Genomic DNA, 15126 nt, shown 5'->3' with positions numbered 1-15126 from the left:
TGACTTCAACATTCTCAGTACTTCCTCTCTCAGCCCCTGGCTATTTCTGTGTCCTATCATATTACTTCCCTTACATGCTGCTTTCGCATGGGAGCTATACTACATCTGTTACCACTTGGTTTTCTCTTACCTCTTAGTTTCTAGTATGTCCAATTCGTTTTGTCAATATTTGTTTATCTGTTGACATCTAAAAATCCCACAGGAGTTTAGTTCTGACGTTCTTAAACATCCATCATGGCATCTCCCATCTGGACTTTGGATAGTCTTGCCTGTGTCTTAATTGTGTTGTATGCAGTCCCCTCCTATATCCTAGATCCTGCTACTACCAGCAAGGACTGTCTCTGAGGTCTCTTTGTTAAATCTGCAGCTCAGGTCCTGCAGACCATGTTTGTATTGACCTGGTGCTGAGTGCTTGTCCTTGTGTTGTGGAGAGCTGTCCTTCTCTCTAGCCTTTGGTAACTGTTAGTCTAATGTCAGTCACTACTGCTCTATGTCAATGGCACATTTAATGGAGGGCCTTGACTTGCCATGACACTCATGCAGAGTGAGACATGCTCTAAACAGACCCGTGATACTGACATTTCCTCAAGCAAGTGTGCATACATGTGCTAGTGAACTGTGTAGGAGGAGATTAGATCTATATATGTTGTTGCACTTACTGTTGGTAACCTCTGTGGGTCATAGATTTTTTTAATGCCCCCTCAAGTCCATTAGCTGTAGATCGGAAAAATGGTTTAAATACAATGAATTGCAATTTCCATTCTGTAGTCACATTTGGGAAGACAGGCATAAAAGGCAGAAACATACAACTACATTGTATTCATTAACCTGAGTATAACTGCCTGCCTATGTACTTTGTCAAAGAGCATCTTATATTATTTTCCTAATGCCAAAAAAATCAGGTTAATCTGAAATTAAAGAAATTTAACTGTAGTATTTCCACGCTGCCACTCATTTCTCCACATCTCTCTCTTTAGCTTATCAACTTCAAAACTGCCAGGACCCCTTTCCTTTCTCCAATGGTGACATCATCAACAGTGACTACAGTGCTGGCCAATCAGTAACTTTCCAGTGCTACCCTGGTTATGTTTTGATTGGACACCCAGTACTAACATGCCTGCATGGGACCAATCGGAAGTGGAACCACCCATTTCCACGCTGTGAGGGTAAGGACAACCAGTGACTTCTTGATATGATGGTATTTAGTAAATTGTTGATGTCTGTTGATTGTGTTAAAGGTTTGTACAATAATCTAAATTAAGAAAGAAAAATGTATGGTTAACATATTAGCCACATTATTTTTTGTTGTTACAACCAGCTTTACCACAACAACATCCCTCATTGACCAGTTGTATTTTATAATCTACACATTTAGAAAATCTTGCTATCCTGATTGAATTTGAGAACATTTCATTTAATCTTTGGAAATTAAATATCCCTGTGTCACTTGGATTATTTACTGTAAATGTCAGTACCAAAGTTATTGCTCTCACTACTACCACTACTGCTACAGCTGTTGCCTCTACTTCTTCTATTTCTAATAGTCAGTAGGTCATTTGAGGGGGGTTGAGGAGGGATCCTTCTTGTTAGCAAAATCACATGCAATCTCCACCCCCTAGTAGCAAAGGGAAAGGGGCAGAGGGATTGTTTAGCTGAATATGTAAGTCTACTCTTCCTGAGTCATTGATCCTTTATCTGACTTAGGTTCGTGCAAGTTAGAATCTATGGCCCTGACCATGGCTCTGAAATATCAGAAGCCTAACTGTGCTGTGTATTGATAAATCCATCACACTCTCTGTGGTGGTGAAGTCCCTGATGCATTTGTGATTGTGCCTATTTCTCCCAGTCCCACCCGTCTGTCAGTTTCGTCTTTGATCTATAATATTCTCTATGTACTAGAAATGCTCAATTCTATACTATATTGTAGCCTATATACTCTTTAGAGTAGTGCCACATTCATGATCAAAGTGACAAATAGCAACATGTAGTCGTGGAGGAGTAAGAGGATCACAGAGACACATTGCTGCCTGTCGTATTCCTATAATATTCCTTTAATATTTCTGTGATTATTCATTAGCATCTGTACTTCTGAAAATACACCCTAGACCAATCCACCTCCATAACAAAATATTTTAGGGGAGTAACCTGAGAGTGGAGCTATATTATATTTTGAAAAATTTTGTTAAAACGGAGTATCTATTTGTACCCAGGTAAAAATGGTCACACTGCAGCTATACAGCTATTTACACTCATATGGAGCACCCAATGGCTCCCTAAGAGCTCGTCTACAGGTGGAAAGGACAGCACAAACTGTTGGAATGCACCATTTAATACACGACATACACCGGGTGGTGTTTGTAAATGTCTGCTGCCATCAGTAGCTTATTAAACGTCACTTTTTAAGCAGAACAGTTTAAGGAAATCAGGTGATTCCTCTGTGAAATCAAAAGTTGATATTTACTGACTTATAATATTAATTTTTAGTTAGAGTTTGGTTAGGTTTAGGCACCAAAGCTACTTGGTTAGGTTTAGGAAAAGATCAGACCCTTTCATAACATTAACCACGTGTTAGAAAGCCTTTCTACTGGGATGTCTCCCATATCACTCATTGCAGTGGTCCAGGAAAGCCTAGAACCAGGATGTAAATAGCCAATTTGGCTATCCATCCTGGATGTAAATAGCATTGTTGGCTGTGAACACCTGTGTGCAAATAGCATCTGCCTTATTAAAATGCATGACAGCAGTAGTAGCAAATCTCTCTTAAATTCAGGGTCTGTCCTGTCTCATGAGTTTGTGCTGCCTGTCTTTCCTGTGCTGAAAGTCTCTCTCCTGAATATTGCTGCTCTCTGACTGGACACCTTCACCTGTCTGCACTTTTTCCTGGCTGAAGAAGTATTAGGATTATTCGTTTGAACTGACAATAAACATATTGAATGTGCAGTATAGAGGAATAATATCTAAAATTCCCTTCTTCAACCCTATTTACCGATAACTTACAATGGCATGCTCCATTAACAACGCAGAATCCTGTATAAGTCTTAAACTTCTAACACTTATTGCAGTTCTTGTACAGACAACCCTACACCTTGATTAACAGAAAGGAAAGATATTAATATGATATCTAAATCTCAGAACTGATTTAAAAAGATTGGGCAAAGTGTTACAGGGTTAACTGTAAATATGGAAATTTTATAAAAAATGTCTGTGAGAGCTTTCCTTGCCAAAAAATGAGTTATTAAAAGCTGCTCCTCAATACATTGTAACTCCTGGTCATAACACATGTTGACCAAGGTCATTAGACAACTTATATCAATTTGGGATGATAAAACACTGCTACTGCTGCTTCTTGCTCAGAAAAAGAAAAGAATGTGAATGGGCAAGTGCTTGCTTATAATGTACTGTTAGAAACATGAGAAAACCCCTGCCTGAATAAACTCAGTCCACTGCATAAAATTTAAAGCTGTATTACTCATTACTTTAACACACAGTTGTAAAAAGACAATTGCTTTCGGGGGAAGGAAGATAACTGGACATAATAGAAATGTAGAATTAGAAATGTCACATTTATAGTTAAGGCAACAATGTCCTTTGGAAGGTGTACACGGGCATGTCTGTGTTGGTTGGTGGCGTGGGAGCAGAGGGTTGCTCCCATTGGGTGATTCCCCAAAAATTACAAATCACTTACTGCTAATAGTGATGATAATACTTACAGTCTTTACTGTCTACAGTTCAGCCGTTATTCTTGTCTCCTGATCCTTCCAGGTCTGACACATTGGAAGATAGTGACAAATTTGCAAATAGATAATTTTATAACACTGCTCTTTACAGCTCCTTGCGGCTACAATGTCACGGCTGAAAATGGGACCATCTATTCACCTCAGTACCCCAATGAATACCCCAACTCCCAGGACTGTATCTGGCTCATCACTGTTCCCCACGGACATGGAGTTTATATCAACTTTACCTTATTGCAGACGGAGCCTGTCACTGATTACATTGCCGTCTGGTAAGTGTGGGTACACTCACACTTGGATGTACACACACACACACACACACACACACACACACACACATATATACACACAAATGCATAAGCTTCTTTTCAATGTTGCCCTTTATCCTGGAACTGATTGCATCACTGACGGATAAGCCCTGAATGCAGTTATAGCCTGTCTTTTCTCTGCTCAGTTGTATCAACTTTTACTTTTGTTTTTTGTCCATCTTTGCCTGTCCCTCTCAAAAAAAAAACACACACACACACACACACACACACACACACACACACACACACACACAGCCTCTCTCAAACAGATATCCCGGGAATCAATTGCATTTTTATTCATTATATATTTACAAACACAGTCTTGACTGAGCAAAGGTATATGTGTCAATTGTTTTTGACTTTATCATACAGGAAGATGAAACGTGCCATACACACGAACCCATCCAGGTCTGTGTATGGCACGTTTGATAACAGGGATCACCGCTCCATAGACTCCTGATACATACACACATGTATATGCTTTGTGCTATGAATACACAGACTCTCCTGCAGTAATAATGGGATTCAGTGTGGAGGTAAAATTGTAATACAGGGAGTGTGAGAGTAATGCATTTACAATGGGACCACTGACCAATTCAATCTACCTCAGTACCATGGCCATACGCAGAGCTGGATAGGGCTCAGGAACTCTAGGAGTAATGATGAGATTCAGTGGGGAGTGGGAAATGTAATGAAAGGAGTGGTAGAGCTGTGTTCACAAATCCAACGGGACTTGGTTGGATCTGTCAAGTTTGGGTCAGTCCAAGAGAAATTTCTCACTTAATAGTTTCCGTTTTGCACCGTGTTTTCCGACAAAAACAATATTGAAAAGTGAATTTATTATAAAGTAAAGTCGTATTTTGGCCGTGTCATCGTATGGTGCAGGTTTGGTTTGGTAAAGACATATTTGGTGTTTGTGTGAGGTCAGGCTTTAATGTTCAGGCTCAGGAGTCAAGCTCTAGGGAGTGAGCAGTCGAAATGTAGGCAGTGGGAAAGTAATACATTCACAATCCGTGACTACTCGCTTTCAATCTCACCAGCTACCAGAGCCATGGATATTGCTATGGAGAGCAGCATCAGAGTTATTTTGCAGTTGTAAATTGATTTCTGCGATTTATGTGTTTTTGCCACATTTCATGGTGAAAAAAATTATAAAATATTTGTAGATTGTTGGATACAAAAAGACATCTGTAATGTGAGATTTGTGCATACATAACGGACTGTTGAACCACTCAGTGTAACTATATCTCAAACACATGAATATATTTGGAAGTGACAGGGGCCTGACTCTGAAGAGAGGAGTCCTTTTCTCCGACCCAGTGGGATATCACCTACCTTCCAGGGCCTTTGACACATTTAGACTGGATGATCTAACGGTCTATTGCACCGGCATTATAGTAGAGTAAATAGCATCGAACAGCCACCCACATCAGTAATCTGATTTCAAAGTTTGACTAATCACTAAAGATATAACTTTTAGATGTGATTTATTTGAAACAGCCGATGTTTTTTTGTTTTTTTTTTTAATAAAAAAAATAAATGACTAATTTTACTGACAATAATACCTGTTACTTCAAACACTCCCTCAAAAGATATTTCTTTATTTCTTACTACAGACAGTTGTACTGTAGATGTACACCATAGGGATTTCAGCACAGGTGGAACATCCATAATTGCCTTCCAGGTGTTGTCAGTCAGATCAAAGGTTAGTGCATCAGGGACTCCGGCCACATTTCTTTTTGACAGAGATGCGCTCATTGCTCATCTGTGCTTCAACAGATCCTATTTTCTACCTTGCATCCTTGTGGCATGAAGCAGAGCTTTTTGGTGAGTTTTTGTGTCCTTTCAACATGCGCAGACAGAAACAAATGTGCTTTTAATGTGAAAGGTTGGAGCAGTGTGAGAGGTACAGTGGGGTTTTTCAATAAATGAATGACCTACATCCTATTTAGATAATAAACAAAGCCATTATGAAACTTTTTCCTTGATGGAGTTTGTATTTAGAATGCCTTAATTATGTGCATCGTCAGCGAACTGTTAATAAAACAGAATAACTGACATTGTCTAATTGAACTCACAAGAGCATAAGATTGGGGCCATTGCTTTTGTCATGAATTGGGTGTTTTACTGTTTGGATTTTTGAATTCACTTGGACAGAGAGTAGGGGAAGACACATTATGTCCCGTGTGAGCTGCCGGGTTAATAAGAAAATTGATTGGGAGCGTAATTTCAATTTACTGTAATATGAAACTTTTAATGGTTAACTTTAAGAGTTTGATCCCAAAATGAATCATACTGGATCTAAATAAGTGGACCAAGCAAGCCTATTATTGATAAAAAAAATTTAAGTTCCAGTGCAAAGCTGTAGGCCAAGGATAGTTACTATATATGCTGTTTATATATAAGGTGTAGCCTACTATAAATGCTGAGCATAAGATGACACATAGAGTAATATGTTCATAGCTTTAGTTCAGACTGAGCATTGAATTTCTGAAATGCCATCAGTAACAGCTGACTCTTAGAATCACCAGTCACATTCAAACAAGTAAATTAGGTCGTTTTTATGATCTGACAAGCCGAGAGTTTCTCTCCTCTGATCATTTATTCTACTCTGCTCTTAGTGGTTATGCTGAGTTCCTTCTTCACCAGCCTCCTTCTGTTCTGGTTTCTCATTAATCAAACTTGTGTGGGATATCTTTTGCCTTTTGCTTTACTGTGTTTTGTATATTCCGTATCTCAATGATATGTGTCAACTGGTTTCTGCCCGGTATAGCCCTGAGGTTTATGTGAAAGCAGCTGCACCCAGATATCAGGGACTGAAGCCATACGTCTCTGTGGTCTGCCACCAGTTGTGTTTGGCCCGTTGCCTAATATCACTGAACCATTTCTAACTGAGTGATGGATCTAACACCAGAGCAGCACAATAGTTTATAATGCTGTGTACTCACTCAAATTATCTGACTAAATTAAGAGCAAATCAAAAGCAGGGTTTTTTATTTATTTATTTATATATATTATTTGACAATGTTGAAATATTTTGTGTACTATTGGTGCTTTTATATAATATAAAATCTTTGTGCTGGATTTCTAAGAAAAAAAAATCAATGTAGAAGTGATGGACAATTTATAAAGAAATTCATGGTTTATTTCATTCAGCAACAAAAAAGCTGTCATAAAAGCTCAGAAAAATTGCAGCACTCAACTGTTACGCAGCCTTTCACAACAAGAGGAGATAACGCTTAAGATATATCACAACATTTTAATAAACAAAGTCTCAGAAATATCTGTTCTCATATCACAGTATTATTGTTCTATCAGTGCACTATAATTTCTAACTCTTTCACATGGTAATTCTGCATCTCCAGCATAAAGACATCAGTTTACTTCCAAAAGAGGATTTTGTGTTGGATCTACTGTTCTTCACATCGTAAAACTCTGAGAGTGCTGTGGCAAAGAATGCACTGCCTGTACTGTAAGGTGATTTTATTTGGTGGTGAATGATGCGAGCTCCTATCACACCGTTAATGTATTCCTCCCAATCCCAGCGTATTCTCAACTGTGCTGCGCTTGTGTCAATCACCTGTAGTAGATAGACAGAGTAGATAAATAAGTGCCAAGTCTTACTAAATCAAATTTATTTGTAATCTTTATTTTCACAGGTAAGGCTTACTTAAAATGTGAGGGTGAATATCTCATTCACTCTTCCTGACTATGTTGTTTCAGCGGGTGTTGAGATTCACATCAGCAGCTTTTTTTGCTTATAAGCTAACATCTTAAGGCTTGAAGGTACAGACTTCATTAAATAGCTTTCACAGGAGCACATTCTTTCCTCACTGAGGAAATGGTCACTAATCAACTCCGTCCGCGTTTTCTGTATGCTCATGAAATACATGATACAGTAGATGACATTGTATGCATTTTTTTTTTCTTCTGGGCTAAGAAAAATACTGCTATTGGGTTTGTGTATTTTTAGTAAGTAAAAACAGAGCCACAAAATCCTTACTCAGTTTTGATTTAAATGACCCAAATAGCACATTTGATTCTCCAAATGAGCTCCAACACCTTCGGAAAACCTTGAATTATTGAGGAGCCAAGAGATCCCAGGCACTCTTCATGAATTAAAATTTTAAAACCCTTGTTTAATCCAATGGCATGTTCATTAAAAACCTAAAACTGGGCATTTAGGAACTTTAGAAAATGTAACCTTTCAACAACATTCAATATTTAATGAGTGAAGTTAAGCCTTTAATCCATCGGCTTTGTTCAATGAACTTGTTTGAAATGGGTAAAAAAAAGTAAAGAAAAGAAAAAAGTAAAATATTTTTGCTACCCAATGAACAGGCATGTGGACTTACCAGATATCTGTTTTATATTATTAACAAAGGCTGCTTTGGTTTCTCTTCCCCTCTGTAATTAAATCCAGTCAGTGAAAGCAAATCCACTACTAGCAATTCATAAGTAGTTCATATTGATCTCAACCCCTGACATTGAGGAGTGGCAGACACATACACCAACACATTGTTAATGTTTGATACCTGTCAGGAGTTTGTTTTTTAGTGTGGCTTTGATCACTATTATGGATTTGCATTGTAAGGAATCTACAGAGATTTTGGAGATAATTGTGGATTTATACTAAAATGCATTTTGGAGTGAGGTGTTGGTGAATCTTTTTAGGTTGATCAATGAGAAAAATATTTCTATTTCTACACAGAACAGAAGGAAAACTGTTGAAAACAAAGTAATGGCGGTTCAGCATGGGCAGATAAGGCTCGGAATATGTATCACCTGTATTAAATTATTATTGTACTGTATTACTAATGAAATGATTGTCATCAAATGATCATACATATTGTAAAAAATCTTAAATTGTTAATATTGATATTATTATATTACATATAACATCAATTTTTTTATCTTTGAAATGTTACTCTTTAAATTCATTTTTTGTCTAGTCATTATTTTTTACACTTTTCCTTATTATTATTATGCATTCGCATTTTAACATCCTCTACAGTGTGTCCTCCCCCCATTTCACTGCACAATTTGAGTGTGTGACAAATCTTTGAATTCTGAATCATGTTAGTTGAAGGGCTTTGCTTGTACATAAAGAACACTTTGCTTTATATCATATGTGACTCTTGGTGTCTTGGTGTCTCCATCCCTCTGCTACAATGGTTTCAGTGTATCTTGCTAGTTTCAGCAGCATCAGATGTCTTTGTTGTCTCTCCTTCTTTATTTAGGGACGGTCCAGATACATCCAGCCCTCAGCTGGGAGTCTTCAGTGGCAACACAGCATTAGAGTCTGCCTACAGCACCAGCCCACAGGTCCTGATCCGCTTCCACTCTGACTTTTCAACTGGAGGGTTCTTCATTCTCAACTTCCATGGTACAGATACACACACTCTCTCCCTCACACACACACACACACATACACAAACATACCTGTAGTATTGGTGTCCTCATACAGTATTTTCATGTACAACATTAAAGAATGAACAAATGGGTGTAGAGACAAAACCAAGTAACAAGTTCTGTGCCAAAACCTGTTTCTACAACTGAATGCATGGGAGTAGTTTTTGGTTTAATATTTCTACATGCCACCTGTGTTTGTAAATACACCACCAAACTGATTTCCCCAAACAATCCATCTTGATTTATGAATTGATATTGTCTTAGTATGAGAGTGTGATGTGCCCACTTTTCTCCTTTCACTCTATTCCGTCGCCAGCTCCATCACTCCAGCGTTATTCACAGTTTTTAAGAATAAACAAGTTCGTATCTCTGAGGATGTCTATCTCATGTGATGTGTTTATTTCAACACAGAATATATTCTGAGGAATCACTGGAAGTCTGTGCACGCTGAGGTGCAGCTTTTGTAACTGGAGCTCCGAGTTTTGTTAAAATTACACAGTACCAGTGACAAAGAATGCAACTCACTGCCTTGTTGCTCAGCGTGCGCCTTGTTTTCTCTAACCTCAAACAACTGTTTTTGAGGGAAACATACAAACTATCTGCACCTTTGTGTTTAAGTATGCTTTTGTTTATGGAACCAGCGAATCATTACTTAAAAAGGGGTTCGGATCAGCTACACTTAAAAATATCAGTTTCCCTTTTTCTTTTTTTTTTTTTCATTTATCCAAAGTAGGAAACCAGATCTCTCCCCAGTATGCAGGTAGACAAAAAAATGCGGTTTAAAATGAAATAATTAATGATGTTGTTTGCTTATGTTTGTTATTCAAGTCACTGAGAAACATATCTGGGAGGCTGAATTCACTTCTTAAGTTGTTCTTGCAGAGTTTGACACTGTTTTTGACTTGTGAATTCAATCGTGTAGTGTTTCCTTTATCCCACAAGACTACCCTGACTGACTCAGCACCATACTCTATGTGAGATTTACTCCACAATTCCTCTTTGCTTTATACTGAAATTATTATGATTATTATGATGATTATTATGATTTTTATTCTGATGATATTCTTTATTATTTTTATTATTTCCATAGAAATACATGATAACCTGTCTTACATTTTCTGCTGTCAGACTAGGTTCTTTTGTTTTGTGGTTCCCATTTTTTGGTTCATGCACATTGATTTAATGATCAACAAATATAAAAGATAGAATATAAAAGATACTTATGTATAATAACCACCAACACACATCCTTTCAGTTACAATTATGCAACTACATTGACAGTGTAAACATCACTGTACTTCACTTTTTTCAAATGAAATCTTAAAGGTACTTTACTGTATTACACCTCTCTCCAGCTTACCGTCTAAAGAAATGCCCTCCTCCCCCTGTTGTGGAGAATGCCGAAGTGATCTTTGAAGATGAAGACTTCCAGATAGGTAATAGTCTTGGTTATTAATTATGACTTTCTATACAGCAAAACCTTTGTTGACAGTAGACAAACTAGAAAATATTAAAAAACTAAAACAAAATCACCACCCATCATAATAGAATAACCTACTAGACAGGTTTACTGAAACCGAGACAGCAAACCTGCATCCGTTCAGTGCATCTGTGTGCATGTTTATCTGTATCTGTAACACACTGCAAGAAAAAAACAGAGAAATAGATTCACAAAAGAAAACTGTTATTTTATCATTTTTTAATGTAATCACTAAAGTAAAATTAGAGAGGACCAGTATCTTTCTTAATAATAAATTATGGTAACTGGTGTGAACCTCCAACTGGTCACCACTCCTGCAGCCTTTTCTTACTGCACTGATTCCCAACCTGTGGTAAACACTATGAGTCACAAAGAGATGAAGAAAAAAAAAGAAAAGTTACACAAAATCTTTCTTTCTTTTAAATTTGTTGCAATTTTTGTGAACTGCTACTATTTTCACCTCCTCAGGCTTATAAAAATCCTTACCTTTTAAAAACAATATAAAGAGTGCAATTTTTTGGGAATATACTCATTAGCTTTCTTATTTTATATGAGAAAATCTATGTCTGTTGCATATCTTTGCACCCACCACAGAGAGGTTTGGGACGTGTATTATTTAGCAAGAACAGGGACAAACAGCTGCCTCTGTCAATGGGGAAACTGCAACATTTAAATTGTCTTAATGGTATTTACAGTAGATTTTGTATCTTGTTAGTTAATGTTAAGCTAATGTTCAATAGATTTAAATACCACATAAGTCTTATTCACAAGTATGTAAAGAAACTGAAATGCTGTGTGCAATCACTGCGGCCCACTGCGTGGTCAGTAAATAGCACTATTGTATAAACGAACTGGCTATCAATCCACAAAGTCTTCTTTTCTATTTGCATTGTGTGAATTGCATTGAGCTAGGCCCAACACATCTCAGACCATCCGCTTTCTATTTAATGTACTCTGTTGAAATTTAACACTGGATATGTTTTCCTAAGCTTTTGAATAGCATCCATTTTAGGAGAAATAATCACTTGTCAAGTTCTCCATTTTCCTTCGGCTCTGTATTATTTGATTTGCTCAAAGCATCTTACTCTTAGGTTTGGTGACCTTTTAGATCAACTGGAGCTGTAATTTTGGAAAAAGCAGACATTTCATGAAACCTTAGCAAAATCAATTTACCCTGCCAGCAGTTTGCAGAGCCTAGTAGCTTCTGGCAAAATATAAATTTTCTGCAGAAATTTTACATTCTCTCATCTTACATTTTGAAATGTCAACATTTTATGAATTCTGAAAACTTAGTTGATTTTTGAAAGATTTACAGATTTTTTTTTTTTTTGACCTTTTAAAAATACATTAACGCTATATTAGTTCATATTGAGAAAAAATGTCCTTAGATACATTGTCCCTAATAGGACACATACAAATACAACAGTAATACAACACTACTACAGATTTGTGATTTACAGGATAAAGTCAAATTATTGCTACTTGCACTGCACCACAGCAGCATCAGGACTGCACCTGTTCACAGCGAGAGTCAAGCCATTCTTTGTGACAGAGTAAAGACCAAAGGGAAGTAGTTTGGGGTAATCAGACATAAAAAGCCAATGATACAATCTTTGACGAAGCTAAAGGAAAGGGTGAATGTTGTGTTTTTGATTTGTTCTGCAATTTTAAACTTAATAATGAGAGTGTGCACTCTGCGTGCCTCCTCGTGCAAAGATTGAAACGTGTATTACATCTCAAATGTGTTTTAAGGTTGCAAGTCAACTCTGCCTCTTAAAATGGAGTAAAATAACCAACCAACGAACATGTTAACTAATTTGGAGCTCTCTATGCTAAGCTAACATAGACTTAGAATTCCGAAGCTATTTTATATGGTTTGGTAGAATTTGGTTTTTTGAATTTTGCAATCATCAAGGCTGTACTGTGCAGAAAATGATTGTTAAATGTTTGATAATGATGATGAATGAATATGTTTTATAGATGTTTTATTTTCCCTGTTAGGTGATATTGTGAAGTATCGCTGTTTACCTGGATACACACTGACTGGAAAAGCAGAGCTTATGTGCAAACTCAACTCCCATTTGCTCTTTGAAGATCCACCACCAACATGTCAAGGTAAGACAATGCTCAGTTCAAGTCCCAAACCACACACAGCATTAGTGTGAAAATCAGATGTAAGACCCTGAGTCCCAACAGTTCTATAGGTAATGCTTAATCAAAGTGGTCTGTAGTTAACTTAAGTTGGGTTTTTGAAATTTCTTCCTGAAATTGGAATAAATTTACACTCACAACATAAGGTTATCAATTATACTTTAAGGATCCTAACTCTATATTAAATGTTGGAGCATTTTTCTGATGTTAGCATCTACAAGAACTGTGCCACAGCATAGCGTCTGTGAAAGCCTTTGCTTTTAAACTGAACTTACTGTGTGTGTACTTGTGCTCATTTGTTTTTAGAACTGAAATGTATGTGTGTATCAACAGTGTAGATAATGTGTGAATGCTATAGTATGGTCATATGTTAAAGCTACAAAAATCACCAATCCTGCACTTCCCATAATGCAACTTAATTATTGTCCCTGACTAGTAAACTCCCACGTCTTTCCAGTGCCACAATGTTATTCACAAGTTCTCTCCACAGCCACAGTATCCAGCTGTTTGCACTGTCTGAGTGGTTCTCCACATGATAGCAAGCTGATATTGATGAGTAAAATTTAAAATTATAGTTGTGTCTGCTCCTAAAACGTGATCAATGCTAATACTAATCATCCTACTAATACTGTCATTGCTACACACTTGTGTGAAGCAAATATTTGAAGTATCAGAGGTAAATTTCTAATCAGAAGAGACATATTTTTCAACCAAATAAAGACTTAAATTCGCCTGTGCAAGAAACGTTGTGTTATTGCTGTGTGATTATTGCTTTATCCACCAACACATAAAACCCAGCTGTATATAGCCAGCTCAGCATGATTCTCAGTGGGTTGTCATGTGTCATTTTGGGAAATGTAGGAAATCACTGACTGAAATACAATTAGGCTTTAAACGCCTCATGTTTTACGGCAATTTAAACAGTGAAGAGGCATAAAATCCTTGTAGCCTGTTGGTACTGATACAGTCTTCCATTGTCAAACAGTCTTAGTGTTGTGTGTTGTGTGCACATGACTTTTGATTTGCACTAAAGAGACCCCAAGACGAAAGCACATATTTCAGCAGCAGTTAGCAGCATTATACATCCACTTTGGGAAGTGGTGGTAGTGGCTCCTGGTATTTCTAGTACAAAACTGAATCCTGATTTGAATTCCTCTTTTCAGAAAATTTTCCTGCTATAGCTCAGTGTTGAATGAACAGTGTCCTTTCTGTTACAAAGTAGGAGAAAAAGAAGCAAGCCCCCCTTATATGAGGACATGCAACCTACGTGCTCACCCAGACAACTCAGGAAAAATCAGGAAAGAGAATTGTCAGAAGTTAGAAAAGTATAAAAGAAACCTGTGAATTTTCACTGACGAGTTTTTCTATGTTACCCCTCCAGCCCAGTGCCCAGCCAATGAGGAGCGGTCTGCGTCATCAGGAGTCATACTAAGCCCTGGGTTTCCTAGCAACTACCCCAACAGCCAGACATGCTCCTGGCTGTTACGCATGGTTCCAGGTACAGTGTGTGTGAAGGGGGTGCATAGCAGGGATGTCACAATACCAAAAATTTGGTAGAGGATACCAAAACCAATTAAATTCCATGATTCTCAATACTAAATTTTATACCACAGCAGAAAACAGAACAGAGGCTGCTGTACACACAGTGTGCTAACACACACCAAACACACACACCTCTATGTCAATGTGCAAGCAGTAGTTTAAATTGACTAAGATGGTGACAGATACATGGTTATTTATATAGTTATTTAAAAAGTCGGCGTTATAGTTAAAAACGGAAATTCACTCACCCTGAATTCTGTGCGCAGATCCGGATGCTTTCATAAGTTTGAGGTTTTTCCTCCTTTCATCTTAAATGCTCTGACACCATTAGCATACTGGCTTTTGGTTGTCTATAACTTGTCTCTGATGATCCACATCAAATACAAAATATCTCCACACAACAGTCTTGGCATGTTTTTTTTTTGTTCCATAAGTCGTGGCAGACCTGTCGCTGCACCCTCACATGTCGCTACCATTCCACGTATTGTTATTGTTTACT

The 15126-nt window shown here is 37.4% G+C and overlaps 1 protein-coding gene across 1 annotated transcript in view; it reads left to right on the top strand.

The window, feature by feature from the left end:
* The window catches only part of LOC111645918 (CUB and sushi domain-containing protein 1-like), a 282987-nt gene that overhangs the window by 218640 nt on the left and 49221 nt on the right, over nucleotides 1–15126 (top strand). The window contains exons 42-48 of the mRNA XM_087170782.1: nucleotides 978–1166; nucleotides 3829–4006; nucleotides 9283–9428; nucleotides 10810–10890; nucleotides 12936–13049; nucleotides 14467–14583; nucleotides 15062–15108. Of these exons, the coding sequence (XP_087026908.1) occupies nucleotides 978–1166; nucleotides 3829–4006; nucleotides 9283–9428; nucleotides 10810–10890; nucleotides 12936–13049; nucleotides 14467–14583; nucleotides 15062–15108 (872 nt within the window). The remainder of the gene's footprint in view (nucleotides 1–977; nucleotides 1167–3828; nucleotides 4007–9282; nucleotides 9429–10809; nucleotides 10891–12935; nucleotides 13050–14466; nucleotides 14584–15061; nucleotides 15109–15126) is intronic.

The sequence above is a fragment of the Seriola lalandi genome, unplaced genomic scaffold, assembly GCF_002814215.2.
Source record: "Seriola lalandi dorsalis isolate HSWRI2012SDOR001 ecotype SW California unplaced genomic scaffold, Sedor1 jcf7180002054959, whole genome shotgun sequence".
In the NCBI taxonomy this organism is placed as follows: domain Eukaryota; kingdom Metazoa; phylum Chordata; class Actinopteri; order Carangiformes; family Carangidae; genus Seriola; species Seriola lalandi.
This window is presented reverse-complemented; position numbering and strand designations above follow the sequence as displayed.